Below are 20,000 nucleotides of genomic sequence, written 5' to 3' on the forward strand. Positions count from 1 at the left end.
CAGACTATTCTTTTTTAAGGAGTTGACTCGGGAGTGAGAAATATCTGGTAATGTGTGCTAGATTCGGTCTGCAACTGACCCCAAATGCAGAAGCATATTTTGTAGCCAAGTATTAAACAAGTGAAAAGGGTGTCTACAACTGCACTACAGATTAATTATTGTCTTACACAGAATAATAGATGAATAATCCTTTTTTTTTAGTAGACTCTATGCTTCTTTATTTTAGAATTTGTGGTGCGTAAGATTAATTGACACACTTGATGGATATCCATATTGCATGATCAAGAGCTGTTCTTTAAGACATAGCCTTTCTTTTCCGTGTTAGTTCCTTGCAGATGGACACCATGTACTGAATGGGCAAGCAATGGGTTTTCAATGCTGTTTTGTGTCGAGCTTTCAAGCTTGTATATATGTAAGAAAACGTACCCTCACCTTTTTTTTTATCCCCTTCATCTCTTTGTTTCCCCAGGCAACTCTGGGGCAAAGATCAGGGAAAACCTAGCCGTTTCAATCCACGACAGTCCTCACTCAATCCCACCCCACCCCGCAGCGTGTCACGAAACTAACCTCTGTGACACCAAGATCATTTTGCTAACCTGTAGAGTAATGTGGTTGTGTGTGAGGAGACAAAAATACTTTTTGGGTTCCTTTGGCAGCCTTCCATTTTAGACGCTTTGAGTTATAGGTATTTACTTAGACAGTACTAACCTGCCCATTCTTCAATGTTTTGAATGCACAATAGCCAATTCTGAAATTACTTTGCTGAACATTTGTCAGGGGTGGGAAGAGGGGTCGAAGGAAAGGGCATCACTTAAAGCTTGGCTTACAGACCCAATCTGAGCCATCCTTCCCACCTGCAGACCTTGAGGCAAATCATTACTGTGCGCAATTGGCTGCCGTGTTTCGCCCACAAAACACAGTCACTACACTTTACAGTATATTCTGTGAAGCACTTTGAAACGTCTCGAAGACTTGATAAGGCGCTGTATCAAATGTAAGGATTATTAATATTATTAAGGCGGTGAAGGCACTGGGGGATGGAGTTCCAGAGCCTGGGGGCTGAGAGGCTGAAGGCCCGGCCACCGATGGTAGGGCGGTTGGGGCGGGGGATTTGGAGCAGACCGGAGCCAGAGGAATGGAGGATACGGGCGGGTAAGTAGGGGAATAGTAGGTCGGAGAGGTAGGAGGGAGCAAGGCCGTGAATGGCCTTGTAGGTGAGGATGAGGATCTTGAATTCGATCCTCTGGGGGATGGGGAGCCAGTGGAGGCGAGCGAGGGTGGGAGTGATGTGGTCGCGAGGCCTGGTGCGGGACAGTACACGAGCTGCAGAGTTCTGAATGATCTGCAGCTTGTGGAGAGAGGTGGCGGGAAGGCCGGCGAAGAGAGAGTTCCCATAGTTCAGCCTTGAGGTGATAAAGGCGTGGACCAGAGTTTCAGAGAATCTAAGACAGGATAAATAATGCTTCATATCGCTTTTGAGGGGGTGAGTCACTTTACATCTGTTGAAATCTGTTTAGATATTACTAAATTAATGGTTTAGTTGAAAAGGTGGTTTGTAAATCGAAAAATAACAAATTTTTATTTAATGTAGAATGTTTTTCTCTTGCAACATCAGAAGAAAAATGCTGAAGTACTTGAAAAGGGTGTTTTGACTTGCCTATCCTGCGAAGAAGCATTTTATTTTTGTTTGCTAACATCCTCTTAACCTCGGGGGTTAGTCATGACCACACATCTTATTCTACCTCTCCCATGATACTTTACCAATGTGCTGCCTGCTATATCACCCTCCCCACAATGTTCAAATCCTGTGACATTTCAACAATTAAGTGTTGCAGGTGGTTTCTTATTCTTCGCAACATTGGGGAAAGCGAGAGAAGATGAGTTTTGTTTTCATTCGTATGATGTGTTTGAACTTGTCTGGCTTTGGGGGAGGTGATCAGGGAGTCAAACTATTAAACACTGGCATATACAACAATATGAGTGAATGTAATATTGATTTGGATCCATACATGTATGTATGGCTTGGGCATCTCCGCAATGTTAAAAATGGCACCACAATCCTTTTAGCAGCACAATCTGTGGTGTAACTCATTTGTGGCATTAATATTTAAGGTTATAACATTTTCTGTATTTCTGATATGTGGAGGCCTGTAGCTCAGTGATTGGAGCACTCGCCTTGCAAACGAGAGACTTGAGTTTGATTCCTGTTTGGGCGAAACCTTGGGCAAGTTTCCTCCTTACTCCACATGCCTGATGATAATCTCTCAAGAAAAAAAACAATAATAATTTGGTTACTCAATCCGCGACTGTTTTTGGGACACTACTGTGTGCAATTGGCTGCCGGGTTTCGCCCACAAATATACGGTCAATTCACTTTACAGTATATTCTTGCATTTAACATAGCTTTAAGATGTCTAGAAGATGTGAAAAGCGCTATGTCAAATGCAAGGATTATTATTATTATACATGAGAAAAGTAATTTTGTGCCTTATTTGAGTTTATAATTCCATTTTTTAATTAATAAAGTTGATTTATAGTTGACCACAGTGTGATAGGGCAACCGTTCTAAAGGAACAGAAAATATTTGGGTATATAAGCGAGCCCGTGGAATAAAACTCCACGGAAATTAAACTGATAAGATTCCAGAGTGGCAGTGGAATATTGTTGTCAGATGTGATCGCAAAAAAAAATACAAGGTACCAGCTCTCTTATTATAAATGTTGAGAACAATTTACTGATCTATGAGATGGATATCATGTGGAGTTTATGATAAACAAGACCACGAGAACCAATTTATAAGTAAAAGAAAACAGCAAAACGGAAGAAGCAATTTCATGTTTAAAATTTCTTACATAGAGGATAGATTACAATTTAGAGTAATAAATGTTACCTTGGTTGAATTTAAGTTACTTATGATGATCATATTTCCTTGTCTCTAACTTATGAGAACTTTTTTCTCTCTTCGAACATTCAGTTCCTTTATTGGTAAAACCATATCTATGCTGAAATAACATGGTATAACAGTGGATTCCTTCCAAAAACAGCTCCATTTGTCTTTTTTTAAAAGGAACACGTATATTGTTATATATAATTTGCAGGTTTTGAATAGACGTCTCGTGGATTTTGCATGTCAAATGCATATAAATCTTGAGTCAAATTATTGCATTTCCCGCAGTTTACCAGCCATTGTCAGGGGAGGTGTGCATGACAGATACTGGCCTACAGAAGACGAGCGATTAATTGAGTACGACATTGATGACACAGTTTATGAAGCAGATTCTCGATATCAGAACATCAAGATTCTTCATTCAAAACAGTTTGGAAACATTCTTCTCCTCAACGATGATATTAGTAAGTATTCTGGTTGTGACACATGAACATGAAATACCACAACCATCTAATTAATTGTTAAATACTGTTAAGTAAACTTGAAAAGAGTTATTTGTGTTTTGTGCACTTTTGAAGATGATTTAATTCCATGAATCTCCACATCTAAAGGAGGTAGAACTCAACCTACCATACGTTAGCTGTAACTGATCTACAGCTTGGTTCATAGAGTAAGCTTTCACCCAGATGGAATTTCTGCCTAAAATCATTCTAGCTGGTATCTGGGTGTAAAGGTTTGCAAAATTTTTGAGCCCGAGCCAAATTCCTGCCCAGTATAATGCCGAAAGGAGATGATTGTTGTTTTGGAAGTCTAAGAAACATTGCTCATTTCTATATGAACTCGTGCAAAATGGCTTGTGGAATGTACTCCTCAACTGACAGATAGAAAACCTTTTGACACTGTTGCTCAATTTATTTCACCACTGTTTCCTAACTTGTATGTTTTAACATTACCTATCTATAAGACTACCATTCAAAACAAATTTTGCTTGCTGTACTTTCAGCGCCTTGGGATGTCCTCCCGACGTGAAAGGCGCTATACAAATGTAATTTTCTTGTTGTTGTTTATTGTTCAGATGTGTTTTCTGAAGAAAAACTGTTCTTTGGCAGATCCATTTCTTAATGCAGATTTTAGAAACTGTTTTAACATGTCCGGTCTTCATTGTACATTGGATAGAGGATTGAATTTTTCATCTGTTTTAAACCTGTTTCAGATTTAGCAGAGAGTGACCTCCCTTATACACAAGCCATAATGGGCAGTGGAACAGAGAACTACACAGGGAAAGAAGTTCTTATTCTAGGAGGAGGAGATGGGGGAATCCTACAGGAACTGGTGAAGTTAAAGCCAAAGATGGTCACCATGGTGGAAATATCCTTATCAATTTATTATCAACTTACTTAGCCAACTTCTCCCCCAACCCCTTTTCCATCAAACCCTCAACTGTCCACCGCCTTGGGATGTTCTCCCGATGCAAAAGTTGTTATAAAAATGTAAATTGTTGTTGTTGACACTGCCTATTGCTATGGTGGTTCCAGAGGCACAAGCAGTCCTTTGGTAGCTCACCTAGGTGACTGTTCTCTGTGTGAGACTTGATATCGGATGTCGGCAGACTATTCAAACTTTGAGGACTGCACAGCTGATCCTGTTTGGGCAACAGAGTAAGAAAAGAGGGCATTGAGATTAGAGCAGGTACCTCTGGTTGGGGAGCTTGAACCAACACAGATGCAATAATCCAAATTGCTTACTTTGTGCTGCAATACATTTTCAGTTTCTATTCAGGCTTTCCTTAACGAAGTCATACATTGACCAAATGGTGATTGATGCATGTCGCAAATACATGCGCAAAGCTTGTGGAGATGTTCTGGATCATCTGAAAGGCGATTGCTACCAGGTATAAAATGTTATTGCTCAGGGTAGATTTTATTTATGCCTGTAGAAGTGATAAGTAAAGATAAGTGTAGATCTGTGACAAAAATCTCTGCTGCCTCCTGTGTATGTTTATAAATATGAAGCCTGCCTTAAAAAGACTGGTTTGTGCAATAATAAGCAGTGTGGGATTCATTCTAGTCTCTTTTATGCTGTCAAAATGTTAACTTTTAAATATTTCTTTTGATGCTGTTCTGCATTTTTCTATTTCTTCGGTTACTCCAGGCTTAAATTAATGTTTTGACAAAATTGTGATCTGTTGTGTCTTGTGGCCACTGACAAGGTTGCAATATGCATGAAAATGTTTCAGTTCATTTTGAAGAGACTCGATTGAACAAAAGGATGAAATATATAAACAAATTGTCTTCTGATTTTCTTTAGGTGTTAGTGGAAGATTGCATTCCAGTGTTGAAGAGATATGGTGAGGAAGGAAGGCTGTTTGATTATGTAATTAATGACCTAACAGCTATTCCTATCTCCACTTCTCCAGAAGAAGGTAATACTTTAGAACGTAATTTGTAAAAAAAAAAGTTTTATCTTTCAGTCTTCCATGGCTTCTGATATGGATTTATTGAAAGGCCCAGCATCATGGTCTATTCAAAAATTGTGTTGAAAATTCTTGTCATTTGGGGTGCCTCCCCTGGGTCAGGCTTATTGATTGCTAATGAATCCTTTACTGCCTGGTAAAACCTTTCAGTCAATTTCACTTTATTAGCTGCAAACATATGCCTATGATGTGTGAAGGAACTTTGCTCAGGTGGCAGAGCAGGAAATGGCATTGAGTGCAAGAGGGTGAATTCATCTGAAATTTCATGTACATATTTAGAAGTTTATAAAATGGGAAGATTTTATTGCTGGGCACATGAAATCCAATGCTTACAGCTGAAAACTAGCCAAAAAGCTTTAAAAAAAACATGTAGAACTACATTGACTAATGACATATCAAAAACTCAAAATGGTAGATCTCTATGGAAGGGAAAAATAATTGTAGTATCGATATGGGAGTGTAACATAAACACATTTAAGAGGAAACTTGATATATAGATGAGGAAGAAGGGAATAGACATCAAGTTTCACCCACAAAATAAACAGTTAATACACATTACAGTATATTCTGTGAAGCGATTTGAGACGTCTCGAAGACGTGATAAGGCGCTATATAAATGTAAGTGGTTGTTATTCTCTTACTTTTAGATTTCAAGTCTCAGACCCTATCAAATTTGGCCTACATATGGACTTTTCACATCATTTTCCAAACTGACTATTGATTGAATTGGGAGTTAAATTCATTTCCAGCCATCTCTGAGAAAAGTCTATAGTGTCCTGGTTTATGCATAATTAGATCTTGTGGCAGTTTTAGTAAATCTACATGTGTAATGAAAACAAAATACAATAAAAAAAATATTTCTTTCTGTCTCCCTAGAATCTACTTGGGAGTTTTTGCGATCTATTCTTGATCTTTCTGTGAAGGTTCTGAAACCCACTGGGAAATACTTTACCCAGGTATGGCAGACTTACTTTATTCTGATTATAGCAAAGTAGATTTAGGATTGTAATTAACAACTATTAACTGCATTATGTTTCAATGCTAGTTAGAGACTTATCCAGTGGTTAGAGCACTCGCCTCATAAGCGAAAGACCTGGGTTCAATTCCAGGCAGGGTGAAACGTTGGGCAAGTTTTCTTACTCCACAGGGCTCTTTACTTAGCAGTAGGAACCCAGTTGTTAGACAATTGGCAAATTGCTTTTCCGGGGTAATAATTCCTTCAGAAAAAAAATAAGAAATTGGTCACTCAATCCGTGACTGTTTGTGGGAGACTTCTGTGCGCAATTGCCTGCCACGTTTTGCCCCCAAAATATAGTCAATTCACTTTACAATATATTCTGTGAAGCACTTTGAGAAGTCTTAAAGACCTGATAAGGCGTGATATCAAATACGAGGATTATTATCAGGCTTTTAATGACGTTATTTTGAGAATCACGTGACTGAGCTATTTATTATATAAATTTTATATTACATAAATGAGGATCATTGTGCAGTAGGTGACAACGCAGATTATGGCAGCATACATACAATGCACAATGATTTTCGCAGCTTAATGCATGAGCTTTTTTTAAAATGGAGAACCTATATTACTTCATTGAAATATATAATTGTATCTCCACTATAGTGCAGCTGATTTATTTTTAAATAAACTGGCGCTAGATATTTGCCTATGTTGGGGGTGGGGCAGGAGGAGAAGTATATCGGGGAATGAACACTCCCTTCAGCCTGTGCATTGAAACTCTAATTTCTGTGTGTGGATAAATTCCATATCTTTTTCAGTCTTCATAGTAATCTAAAGTTTGTGTGAACCATTAGAAATTTACAGCACAGTGGAGCCCATCATGTTGACTCTTTCATTCAGAGTGACTACAAATGAAGACTCCTAGTATTACTATGAATTTCAGAATTCTAAAGAGTGCCAGATTTCAAATATGTTTTTGAATTTTCTTTTTTGATGAAAAAATGAATTAGTGAATTTTGAGTATTTTTGACAATTTGGACAATCTAGAAGCAATACATTACATTTCCACTAGATGGGGTTACAATGATGCACAATTTTACCTTCAGAAATGAGTCAGATTAATATTTAAAGTGGTGTTAACCTATAATACCTCTTTGTTTCATCATTGTGGAGTCCTGTAGCTCAGTGTTAGAGCACTCGCTTTGCAAGCGAGAGACCTGAGTTCAATTCCAGGCAGAGGGCGAAACCTTGGGCAAGTTTCCTTATCCACACAGAGCCTAATAATAATCCCTCCAAAACAACAATAATAAAAATTGGTCATTTTAATCTACGACTGTTTGTGGGTCATTGACTCTGAGAATATATAAGGATAAGCTTGTGACGTTCGATATCCAGAGCTCTGTAGTGGACGGTGAAGGTCAAAGAATTCAAAATGTATGTGTTCCACAAGTGGAAGGTGTTTATACCTGATTGTTTGAACAAGATACAATTGTTTGAACAAGATAGTGTGACTTGTGATTTTAAATATATATATATATATATAAATTTGTGAATGTGCCTATCAAATCTTCCCAAATGGTTCGGGAAGATCAAATTGCCAGCTGTATATCCAAAAGTGTTTGAAGATGGGTGTTACAGAGGCACAAACAACGCAATACAAATTAACGTTCATATCGCTCCTTTCACATTGAGAGGACATCCCAAAGCATTTAACAGTACTGGCTGGGACCCAAACTGGGGGAATAGGAGCCAAGAGGGCTCCTAAAGTAAACCCATTATCCTTTGAATAAATAATTTTTGGTAGTATGTTTGTGTCTACTGCGCTTTCCTTAAGCACCATCCAGACACTTTTTTTGATCGCCTGCACAGAGGCGCAGAGTTCTGCTGAGATTAGCCGAGAGTATTGCAGAGCTAGCAATATAATTGCATGTTTGACAATGGGATCTTAGTCTGAAAACTGGGTGTTTATTAAGGAACCGTGTATGCGAGTCCTTATCAGAGATTTGGCCTGATAATGTTAATGGTAGCTCTCACAGAGTAAAAAGGGGCTCAGGCCCTTGTCTTCGCAGTCTGTAGTTTCTCCCAATCGTGATTGATTTAAATTGGTTTATTTGAATGTTGCACATGCTCGGATAGTTAAGCAAATGTTTCATTTGTGCTCATGCAGTTTTCTGTGTCCCAAGATCTACCACAAGACCAGTACAAATAAAAGCTCTGATTCTGTTTTGTTCTGTGTTTTTAAACATACTTCCAACTTCAGCCACAAGACCTTGCAGCTGCCTGAATCAAATTATTTGGAAACTGGCTGCACTGGAACGATTCTTGAGAACCAGCAATGACACTTGAGCATCATAGTGAGGCCTGAACATTTATATTTAAAAATCATGGGTTTTCCGATATTTTGTTCTGTGAACGTGCAAATCCTATGGAATACATTTTCCTGATCGACCTCTGCCTAAATAAAGATAATGGAGGCCAGGAGTTGTGCCTGAATAGCAGATGACATTTTACTTCTTTTACATTTTGGTTTCTTTACTGTTATTTAGGTTGAGGGGAGCTGTCCTTGAATACTAGGCAATTTGGCTCTTTTTTCCTGTTCTCACTACTGCTATTTAGGTTGTTATGGATGAAATAAAAATGTTGTCGTGGATGAAATAAAATCCTGTCACTGAGTGTTCAATTAGCAAGAGCGGTGGCAGCAGTCAGCGAATATAGAGAAGTGAAAGGCCTTTAGCACGGGTGGCTTTCATGTGGGTTATTATTACTTCATTATAGGGGCCCACATTGGTAGGGATGTGTTTCTTGTCAGGCCTCTAGTGTCTAAACATTTGGCAATGAAATGTATGAATGTCAGTTGACACCTCTTATCACTGTAATTAGTTCCATTTGAAAATTCCTATGACTATTTCATCTCAAAGCTATTCCATAACAAAGGGTGGGAGATGGACAAGAAGCGAAAGCTCTTAATGGGACACTGTGCTGTATCACATCCCAACCCATTGGTCTTGAACACAGAATATAGAAATTAAATGCCAAAGAAACATTAAGAAGGATCAAGCATGAAGCAGATGGTGGTGTTTTAAAGCTCACGATTATCTGAAGTAATATTCATTTCTATATTTCAGCTATGCAATAAACTGCAAGACAAAATGAAAGACCTGTTGAAGGGAAATATCCAAAAGCTCAAACGGTAAGAATTGTCATTAACCAGACTGTCCAGTTATTCCCTATGCAAACTGCAGACAATTCAGAACTCTGTAGCCTATGTCCTTTCTTGCACCAGGGTCCGTGAGCACATCATCGGCCATCCTTGCTCAGCTCTACGACCTACCAATTTCCCAGCTCATTGGGTTAAAAATTCTTGTTCTTGATTTCGAGCACCTCTCATGCTCCTTCCCTTACCCCTGTGATTTCCTGCTGCCCGGCTATCTTCTACTTCCTGGAACTCTCAGTCCCTCAATCACCCTCCCACCCCCACCTCCCTTTCACTCCACCCCTCCACCCCAACTCCCAGCTCGGATCCCAAAATCCCTGACTGTCCAGTGCCCTGAGATGTCTTTCTGACTTGAAGGGTGCTATACAAGTGTAAATTGTTGCTGTCATGGCCGCTCAAAAAACTAAACACAGGAATCTACAACAACAACAAGATTTCATTTATAGAGCGCTTTTCATGTCGGGAGGACGTCCCAAGGCGCTGGACAATTGGGTCGGGACCCGAGCAGGGGGTAAATGGTCAGGGTGAGGGGAGAGAAAGGAGGGAGCGAGGAGGGGGTAGAGAGTCGAGAGGGGAGCTGAAGGCACGGTCGAAGAGAAAGGTATTGAGACCGGCCTTGAAGGAGGAGAGGGAGGAGGCGGTGAAGGCACTGGGGGATGGAGTTCCAGAGCCTGGGGGCTGAGAGGCTGAAGGCCCGGCCACCGATGGTAGGGCGGTTGGGGCGGGGGATTTGGAGCAGACCGGAGCCAGAGGAATGGAGGATACGGGCGGGTAAGTAGGGGAATAGTAGGTCGGAGAGGTAGGAGGGAGCAAGGCCGTGAATGGCCTTGTAGGTGAGGATGAGGATCTTGAATTCGATCCTCTGGGGGATGGGGAGCCAGTGGAGGCGAGCGAGGGTGGGAGTGATGTGGTCGCGAGGCCTGGTGCGGGACAGTACACGAGCTGCAGAGTTCTGAATGATCTGCAGCTTGTGGAGAGAGGTGGCGGGAAGGCCGGCGAAGAGAGAGTTCCCATAGTTCAGCCTTGAGGTGATAAAGGCGTGGACCAGAGTTTCAGAGAATCTAAGACAGGATAAATAATGCTTCATATCGCTTTTGAGGGGGTGAGTCACTTTACATCTGTTGAAATCTGTTTAGATATTACTAAATTAATGGTTTAGTTGAAAAGGTGGTTTGTAAATCGAAAAATAACAAATTTTTATTTAATGTAGAATGTTTTTCTCTTGCAACATCAGAAGAAAAATGCTGAAGTACTTGAAAAGGGTGTTTTGACTTGCCTATCCTGCGAAGAAGCATTTTATTTTTGTTTGCTAACATCCTCTTAACCTCGGGGGTTAGTCATGACCACACATCTTATTCTACCTCTCCCATGATACTTTACCAATGTGCTGCCTGCTATATCACCCTCCCCACAATGTTCAAATCCTGTGACATTTCAACAATTAAGTGTTGCAGGTGGTTTCTTATTCTTCGCAACATTGGGGAAAGCGAGAGAAGATGAGTTTTGTTTTCATTCGTATGATGTGTTTGAACTTGTCTGGCTTTGGGGGAGGTGATCAGGGAGTCAAACTATTATAACACTGGCATATACAACAATATGAGTGAATGTAATATTGATTTGGATCCATACATGTATGTATGGCTTGGGCATCTCCGCAATGTTAAAAATGGCACCACAATCCTTTTAGCAGCACAATCTGTGGTGTAACTCATTTGTGGCATTAATATTTAAGGTTATAACATTTTCTGTATTTCTGATATGTGGAGGCCTGTAGCTCAGTGATTGGAGCACTCGCCTTGCAAACGAGAGACTTGAGTTTGATTCCTGTTTGGGCGAAACCTTGGGCAAGTTTCCTCCTTACTCCACATGCCTGATGATAATCTCTCAAGAAAAAAAACAATAATAATTTGGTTACTCAATCCGCGACTGTTTTTGGGACACTACTGTGTGCAATTGGCTGCCGGGTTTCGCCCACAAATATACGGTCAATTCACTTTACAGTATATTCTTGCATTTAACATAGCTTTAAGATGTCTAGAAGATGTGAAAAGCGCTATGTCAAATGCAAGGATTATTATTATTATACATGAGAAAAGTAATTTTGTGCCTTATTTGAGTTTATAATTCCATTTTTTAATTAATAAAGTTGATTTATAGTTGACCACAGTGTGATAGGGCAACCGTTCTAAAGGAACAGAAAATATTTGGGTATATAAGCGAGCCCGTGGAATAAAACTCCACGGAAATTAAACTGATAAGATTCCAGAGTGGCAGTGGAATATTGTTGTCAGATGTGATCGCAAAAAAAAATACAAGGTACCAGCTCTCTTATTATAAATGTTGAGAACAATTTACTGATCTATGAGATGGATATCATGTGGAGTTTATGATAAACAAGACCACGAGAACCAATTTATAAGTAAAAGAAAACAGCAAAACGGAAGAAGCAATTTCATGTTTAAAATTTCTTACATAGAGGATAGATTACAATTTAGAGTAATAAATGTTACCTTGGTTGAATTTAAGTTACTTATGATGATCATATTTCCTTGTCTCTAACTTATGAGAACTTTTTTCTCTCTTCGAACATTCAGTTCCTTTATTGGTAAAACCATATCTATGCTGAAATAACATGGTATAACAGTGGATTCCTTCCAAAAACAGCTCCATTTGTCTTTTTTTAAAAGGAACACGTATATTGTTATATATAATTTGCAGGTTTTGAATAGACGTCTCGTGGATTTTGCATGTCAAATGCATATAAATCTTGAGTCAAATTATTGCATTTCCCGCAGTTTACCAGCCATTGTCAGGGGAGGTGTGCATGACAGATACTGGCCTACAGAAGACGAGCGATTAATTGAGTACGACATTGATGACACAGTTTATGAAGCAGATTCTCGATATCAGAACATCAAGATTCTTCATTCAAAACAGTTTGGAAACATTCTTCTCCTCAACGATGATATTAGTAAGTATTCTGGTTGTGACACATGAACATGAAATACCACAACCATCTAATTAATTGTTAAATACTGTTAAGTAAACTTGAAAAGAGTTATTTGTGTTTTGTGCACTTTTGAAGATGATTTAATTCCATGAATCTCCACATCTAAAGGAGGTAGAACTCAACCTACCATACGTTAGCTGTAACTGATCTACAGCTTGGTTCATAGAGTAAGCTTTCACCCAGATGGAATTTCTGCCTAAAATCATTCTAGCTGGTATCTGGGTGTAAAGGTTTGCAAAATTTTTGAGCCCGAGCCAAATTCCTGCCCAGTATAATGCCGAAAGGAGATGATTGTTGTTTTGGAAGTCTAAGAAACATTGCTCATTTCTATATGAACTCGTGCAAAATGGCTTGTGGAATGTACTCATCAACTGACAGATAGAAAACCTTTTGACACTGTTGCTCAATTTATTTCACCACTGTTTCCTAACTTGTATGTTTTAACATTACCTATCTATAAGACTACCATTCAAAACAAATTTTGCTTGCTGTACTTTCAGCGCCTTGGGATGTCCTCCCGACGTGAAAGGCGCTATACAAATGTAATTTTCTTGTTGTTGTTTATTGTTCAGATGTGTTTTCTGAAGAAAAACTGTTCTTTGGCAGATCCATTTCTTAATGCAGATTTTAGAAACTGTTTTAACATGTCCGGTCTTCATTGTACATTGGATAGAGGATTGAATTTTTCATCTGTTTTAAACCTGTTTCAGATTTAGCAGAGAGTGACCTCCCTTATACACAAGCCATAATGGGCAGTGGAACAGAGAACTACACAGGGAAAGAAGTTCTTATTCTAGGAGGAGGAGATGGGGGAATCCTACAGGAACTGGTGAAGTTAAAGCCAAAGATGGTCACCATGGTGGAAATATCCTTATCAATTTATTATCAACTTACTTAGCCAACTTCTCCCCCAACCCCTTTTCCATCAAACCCTCAACTGTCCACCGCCTTGGGATGTTCTCCCGATGCAAAAGTTGTTATAAAAATGTAAATTGTTGTTGTTGACACTGCCTATTGCTATGGTGGTTCCAGAGGCACAAGCAGTCCTTTGGTAGCTCACCTAGGTGACTGTTCTCTGTGTGAGACTTGATATCGGATGTCGGCAGACTATTCAAACTTTGAGGACTGCACAGCTGATCCTGTTTGGGCAACAGAGTAAGAAAAGAGGGCATTGAGATTAGAGCAGGTACCTCTGGTTGGGGAGCTTGAACCAACACAGATGCAATAATCCAAATTGCTTACTTTGTGCTGCAATACATTTTCAGTTTCTATTCAGGCTTTCCTTAACGAAGTCATACATTGACCAAATGGTGATTGATGCATGTCGCAAATACATGCGCAAAGCTTGTGGAGATGTTCTGGATCATCTGAAAGGCGATTGCTACCAGGTATAAAATGTTATTGCTCAGGGTAGATTTTATTTATGCCTGTAGAAGTGATAAGTAAAGATAAGTGTAGATCTGTGACAAAAATCTCTGCTGCCTCCTGTGTATGTTTATAAATATGAAGCCTGCCTTAAAAAGACTGGTTTGTGCAATAATAAGCAGTGTGGGATTCATTCTAGTCTCTTTTATGCTGTCAAAATGTTAACTTTTAAATATTTCTTTTGATGCTGTTCTGCATTTTTCTATTTCTTCGGTTACTCCAGGCTTAAATTAATGTTTTGACAAAATTGTGATCTGTTGTGTCTTGTGGCCACTGACAAGGTTGCAATATGCATGAAAATGTTTCAGTTCATTTTGAAGAGACTCGATTGAACAAAAGGATGAAATATATAAAACAAATTGTCTTCTGATTTTCTTTAGGTGTTAGTGGAAGATTGCATTCCAGTGTTGAAGAGATATGGTGAGGAAGGAAGGCTGTTTGATTATGTAATTAATGACCTAACAGCTATTCCTATCTCCACTTCTCCAGAAGAAGGTAATACTTTAGAACGTAATTTGTAAAAAAAAAAGTTTTATCTTTCAGTCTTCCATGGCTTCTGATATGGATTTATTGAAAGGCCCAGCATCATGGTCTATTCAAAAATTGTGTTGAAAATTCTTGTCATTTGGGGTGCCTCCCCTGGGTCAGGCTTATTGATTGCTAATGAATCCTTTACTGCCTGGTAAAACCTTTCAGTCAATTTCACTTTATTAGCTGCAAACATATGCCTATGATGTGTGAAGGAACTTTGCTCAGGTGGCAGAGCAGGAAATGGCATTGAGTGCAAGAGGGTGAATTCATCTGAAATTTCATGTACATATTTAGAAGTTTATAAAATGGGAAGATTTTATTGCTGGGCACATGAAATCCAATGCTTACAGCTGAAAACTAGCCAAAAAGCTTTAAAAAAAACATGTAGAACTACATTGACTAATGACATATCAAAAACTCAAAATGGTAGATCTCTATGGAAGGGAAAAATAATTGTAGTATCGATATGGGAGTGTAACATAAACACATTTAAGAGGAAACTTGATATATAGATGAGGAAGAAGGGAATAGACATCAAGTTTCACCCACAAAATAAACAGTTAATACACATTACAGTATATTCTGTGAAGCGATTTGAGACGTCTCGAAGACGTGATAAGGCGCTATATAAATGTAAGTGGTTGTTATTCTCTTACTTTTAGATTTCAAGTCTCAGACCCTATCAAATTTGGCCTACATATGGACTTTTCACATCATTTTCCAAACTGACTATTGATTGAATTGGGAGTTAAATTCATTTCCAGCCATCTCTGAGAAAAGTCTATAGTGTCCTGGTTTATGCATAATTAGATCTTGTGGCAGTTTTAGTAAATCTACATGTGTAATGAAAACAAAATACAATAAAAAAAATATTTCTTTCTGTCTCCCTAGAATCTACTTGGGAGTTTTTGCGATCTATTCTTGATCTTTCTGTGAAGGTTCTGAAACCCACTGGGAAATACTTTACCCAGGTATGGCAGACTTACTTTATTCTGATTATAGCAAAGTAGATTTAGGATTGTAATTAACAACTATTAACTGCATTATGTTTCAATGCTAGTTAGAGACTTATCCAGTGGTTAGAGCACTCGCCTCATAAGCGAAAGACCTGGGTTCAATTCCAGGCAGGGTGAAACGTTGGGCAAGTTTTCTTACTCCACAGGGCTCTTTACTTAGCAGTAGGAACCCAGTTGTTAGACGATTGGCAAATTGCTTTTCCGGGGTAATAATTCCTTCAGAAAAAAAATAAGAAATTGGTCACTCAATCCGTGACTGTTTGTGGGAGACTTCTGTGCGCAATTGCCTGCCACGTTTTGCCCCCAAAATATAGTCAATTCACTTTACAATATATTCTGTGAAGCACTTTGAGAAGTCTTAAAGACCTGATAAGGCGTGATATCAAATACGAGGATTATTATCAGGCTTTTAATGACGTTATTTTGAGAATCACGTGACTGAGCTATTTATTATATAAATTTTATATTACATAAATGAGGATCATTGTGCAGTAGGTGACGACGCAGATTATGGCAGCATACATACAATGTACAATGATTTTCGCAGCTCAATGCATGAGCTTTTTTAAAATGGAGAACCTATATTACTTCATTGAAATATATAATTGTATCTCCACTATAGTGCAGCTGATTTATTTTTAAATAAACTGGCGCTGGATATTTGCCTGTGTTGGGGGTGGGGCAGGAGGAGAAGTATATCGGGGAATGAACACTCCCTTCAGCCTGTGCATTGAAACTCTAATTTCTGTGTGTGGATAAATTCCATATCTTTTTCAGTCTTCATAGTAATCTAAAGTTTGTGTGAACCATTAGAAATTTACAGCACAGTGGAGCCCATCATGTTGACTCTTTCATTCAGAGTGACTACAAATGAAGACTCCTAGTATTACTATGAATTTCAGAATTCTAAAGAGTGCCAGATTTCAAATATGTTTTTGAATTTTCTTTTTTGATGAAAAAATGAATTTTGAGTATTTTTGACAATTTGGACAATCTAGAAGCAATACATTACATTTCCACTAGATGGGGTTACAATGATGCACAATTTTACCTTCAGAAATGAGTCAGATTAATATTTAAAGTGGTGTTAACCTATAATACCTCTTTGTTTCATCATTGTGGAGTCCTGTAGCTCAGTGGTTAGAGCACTCACTTTGCAAGCGAGAGACCTGAGTTCAATTCCAGGCAGAGGGCGAAACCTTGGGCAAGTTTCCTTACTCCACACGTCTAATAATAATCCCTCCAAAACCAAAAACAATAATAAAAATTGGTCATTTTCAATCTACGACTGTTTGTGGGTCATTGCTGTGCGCAATTGGCTGCCGCGTTCGCCCACAAATATACAGTCAATTCACTTTACGGTGTGTTCTGTGAAGCGCTTTGGGACGTCCTCCCGACGTGAAAAGCGCTATATCAAATGCAAGGATTATTATTATTATTATATTGTCTACAAATCTACTATTGCAATCTTTTGACATGTTCTAATATAAAAGGTTTGCCATTTCCTCAAATTTATTTACTTTACAAAATATTGCTGTTTTTCCAGTTAATAGACAGTTCACTTGTATATCAAGAAAATGAATTGGGTGATTATAAACAACAAAATACACTTAGAATCAAATTGAAACGGATACAGATAAAAGTACAAATCTACACATTTAATTTTCCTCTGCTTTTATATCTAACCTTCCTGTTCGACCGTGCCTTCAGCCATCCTCCCACCCCCTCTGCCCTCCGCTTCTGACCCCAGCTCGGGTCCCAAACCCCTGGTAGTCCAGTGCCCTGGGACGTCTTTCCGATGTGAAGGGTGCTATACAAGTCTAATTTGTTGTTGTTCACTTTTCACGGAGGCCTTCAACTACTTGAATGAACAAGAAGATAATACTGATGTGTTCTAGCTAATGTATTATGGAAAAAGGCGGTGTGAAATCTTGGAACATAATACTAACTTGATTTGAACAATTTCTTACAACTAGTAGTTGACTATTATTCCAATTTTGATCTTGCAGTGGGGAAATCATAAATTACTCCTATAAAGTTGTCTCTCTTTACTTCCACCTGCCTCCAACTCAATTTTAATAAATAAATAAATAAATAAATAAATAATTCTACTGGCTCATGTGTAGACTCCCATGGCGTTGATAAATGCATTAGAAGTCTAGCAGGAATCTACACGCACACTCACGGAAATTGGTAATGCATTAATTATACTTAACTCAATTAGAACTGACAACTGAAAGAGGTGGGGTGTCTGTGAGGCACAGGACTAAAAATGAGTGGCAACTGGCTAGGTTAGACAGGTTGTTGCTGAATATAGGTGGTTTATTATAGGAGATCAGTCGGGACTGTTCCAAGGTGCTTGTTGACAGCAGGTGGTTGTTGAATAGTAGTGGTTGTCTTATCAGGTTTGACTGTATATTTAAGAATTGCCTTGGTACATCAAGGTGACCGATGCTGTACCTAATTGCATTTATCTTGGTCTCCATTATTATGATTATTATTAGTGCATCATAGATACTCACTCGCCCGCTGATGGCATGAGAATTGAGATATGGACTAACCACACATAGATGCAGTGTTTGGGGGCTGTGAGTTAAGCAACATCGTGCTTGGGTTAGTTTAAAAAAAAAATTGGTAATTTGGTCATTCAATCCATGAGTGTTTGTGGAATACTGCTGTGCGCAACTGGCTGCCATGTTTCGCCCACGGAATAAACAATCAATTCACATTACAATATATTCTGTGAAGTGCTTTGAGACTTCTCAACTAAGTGATAAGGCACTATATCAAATGTAAGAATTATTATTATTATCTTTTCATTTTTGCCTGTTTTTCCCTTTAGGGTAACTGTGTGAACATGACAGAAGGATTGGCAATGTATGAAGAGCAGCTTAACAGGCTATCCTGTCCTGTGGAATTTTCAAAGAAAGTTGTATGCGTTCCCTCATACATGGAATTGTATCCTTTTTTATCAAACTACTTGTACAGATTCTACGTCTCTAAAGAGCTTGTCTTTGGAAATGCCACGGCTTGAATTGAGATGCCGGAGTTGATTTTAATTCTGTGCAACAATATTATATTAGTCTGTTTTGTTGCTTTCTATTGACTGACAACCTCTGCATTTGTTATTTTACTGGAGCTCAAAGAATAATGGAAATATGACAGTTACACTAATTGCTCAATGTTAAAATTTGTCACTGCACCAATTGTCTTTATCCCCTAAAGGATTGTATAAAATCCTCACCCTTACCTTCAAATGCCTCTGTGGCCTTCCCCATTCTACATCTGCAATCTCCTATGATCCAATAATACATCCAGTAATACACTCAGCTTTGGCATCTCTGGGCAGGCGAGTTATCAGCCACTTTGCCATCCTTTGGAACTTTTTCAGTCTTGTCTCCCACACATTTGCCTTCAGCCACGTCCATCCCTCCTATCCCCCTCCCAACTTGGCTCCCATTCACATTCTGCGTGAAAGGCTCTATACAAGTATAAATTATGTGTGTGTGATCTGCATATAAAAATCTAGATGGCTTAATTTCCTTATCATCTTATTTCAGGTGGGTGTTCTACACTGTCTGGAAAAAGTAAAGCTAGTCTTTACAGAAGAAAAAGTTACAAGTTGTAATTTTATGAAACCCAATAAAATCATTAAAACACAAAAAATAATTACAGAACTATGTGCTGCATGATGCTTCCTTCCTAGCTTCCACCTGTTGCATGTTCTATCCCAAATTGAACAAATACTGTAAGCTTAAATCAAGACTACAGCTGTCCAATATGTATTGGATCGTGGTGTGATTTGATTCTTTTCAGGAAAGATCCAGCTTGTATATTTTGGTGAGTTTTTTTTTAAATTTCTAGGCAATCAATTTACATTTTAAGTGGAAGTGCAAGGAGGATACTGAATGCACTGGACCATTGAATGTTACTGTTAACCTGAATCTAGATCTTTTGCTTTATAAATATTTAATAGATTGGTTCAGATTTGTGTTTAGTGGTGATGTTTTATCCCAGTTATTTTTTTATCCCAGAATCTTTAACCCTTTAGATATATTATTGCCATTGCATGTTTGAAAATTGTACGTGTGTTTATCATGAAACATCTGAGTAAACTGACGTTTTACAATTTATTTATTTGTTGTGTTCTCTTAATAAAGTAGAATATTGGAATTTCCTGTCAGTATAACTTTTCGATTGCAGTCTTTTAAAAGAGTCAATAGAAGGGAAGATGCGATTTAAAAGAGGTGTGAACTGCTTTGATGAAGGATGGAATAATTTCCCTTTCAATGTGTCAACATGTGTTTGCTGCTGTTTATACAGGGACGTTGTTAATATTGGGTTTCTCTGTTTGACTCCATTAATCACAGCAGAATTGTTTTCCTTTCTTGGTTCAGTGAAAATACTTCCACTGCTCACAGTGAGAACACTAGCTTCTGTCAGATGTATTTATTTTGGTCAGATATTAATGAACAATGGGTTA

The 20,000-nt window shown here is 38.5% G+C and overlaps 2 protein-coding genes across 2 annotated transcripts; both read left to right on the forward strand.

The window, feature by feature from the left end:
* Positions 1-3,119: 3,119 nt before the first annotated feature.
* LOC121848906 (spermine synthase-like) lies at positions 3,120-6,370 on the forward strand. The gene is made up of 5 exons (XM_042334495.1): positions 3,120-3,351; positions 4,101-4,255; positions 4,689-4,778; positions 5,195-5,309; positions 6,237-6,370. The coding sequence occupies exons 1-5, from the start codon at positions 3,135-3,137 to the stop codon at positions 6,353-6,355; spliced, it is 696 nt and encodes a 231-aa protein (XP_042190429.1). The 5' UTR covers positions 3,120-3,134; the 3' UTR covers positions 6,356-6,370.
* Positions 6,371-7,671: 1,301 nt separating this feature from the next.
* Positions 7,672-19,649, forward strand: sms (spermine synthase; the record flags this gene model as incomplete). The annotated part of the gene is given in 9 exon segments (NM_001292964.1): positions 7,672-7,755; positions 9,447-9,511; positions 12,331-12,506; positions 13,256-13,410; positions 13,844-13,933; positions 14,351-14,465; positions 15,393-15,472; positions 18,360-18,475; positions 19,078-19,649. Coding segments are annotated over 9 exon segments (912 nt in total), but the record flags the coding sequence as incomplete, so codon positions are not given.
* Between the last annotated feature and the right edge of the window lie 351 nt (positions 19,650-20,000).

Source organism: Callorhinchus milii, unplaced genomic scaffold, assembly GCF_018977255.1.
Source record: "Callorhinchus milii isolate IMCB2004 unplaced genomic scaffold, IMCB_Cmil_1.0 Scaffold4, whole genome shotgun sequence".
Taxonomy (NCBI): domain Eukaryota; kingdom Metazoa; phylum Chordata; class Chondrichthyes; order Chimaeriformes; family Callorhinchidae; genus Callorhinchus; species Callorhinchus milii.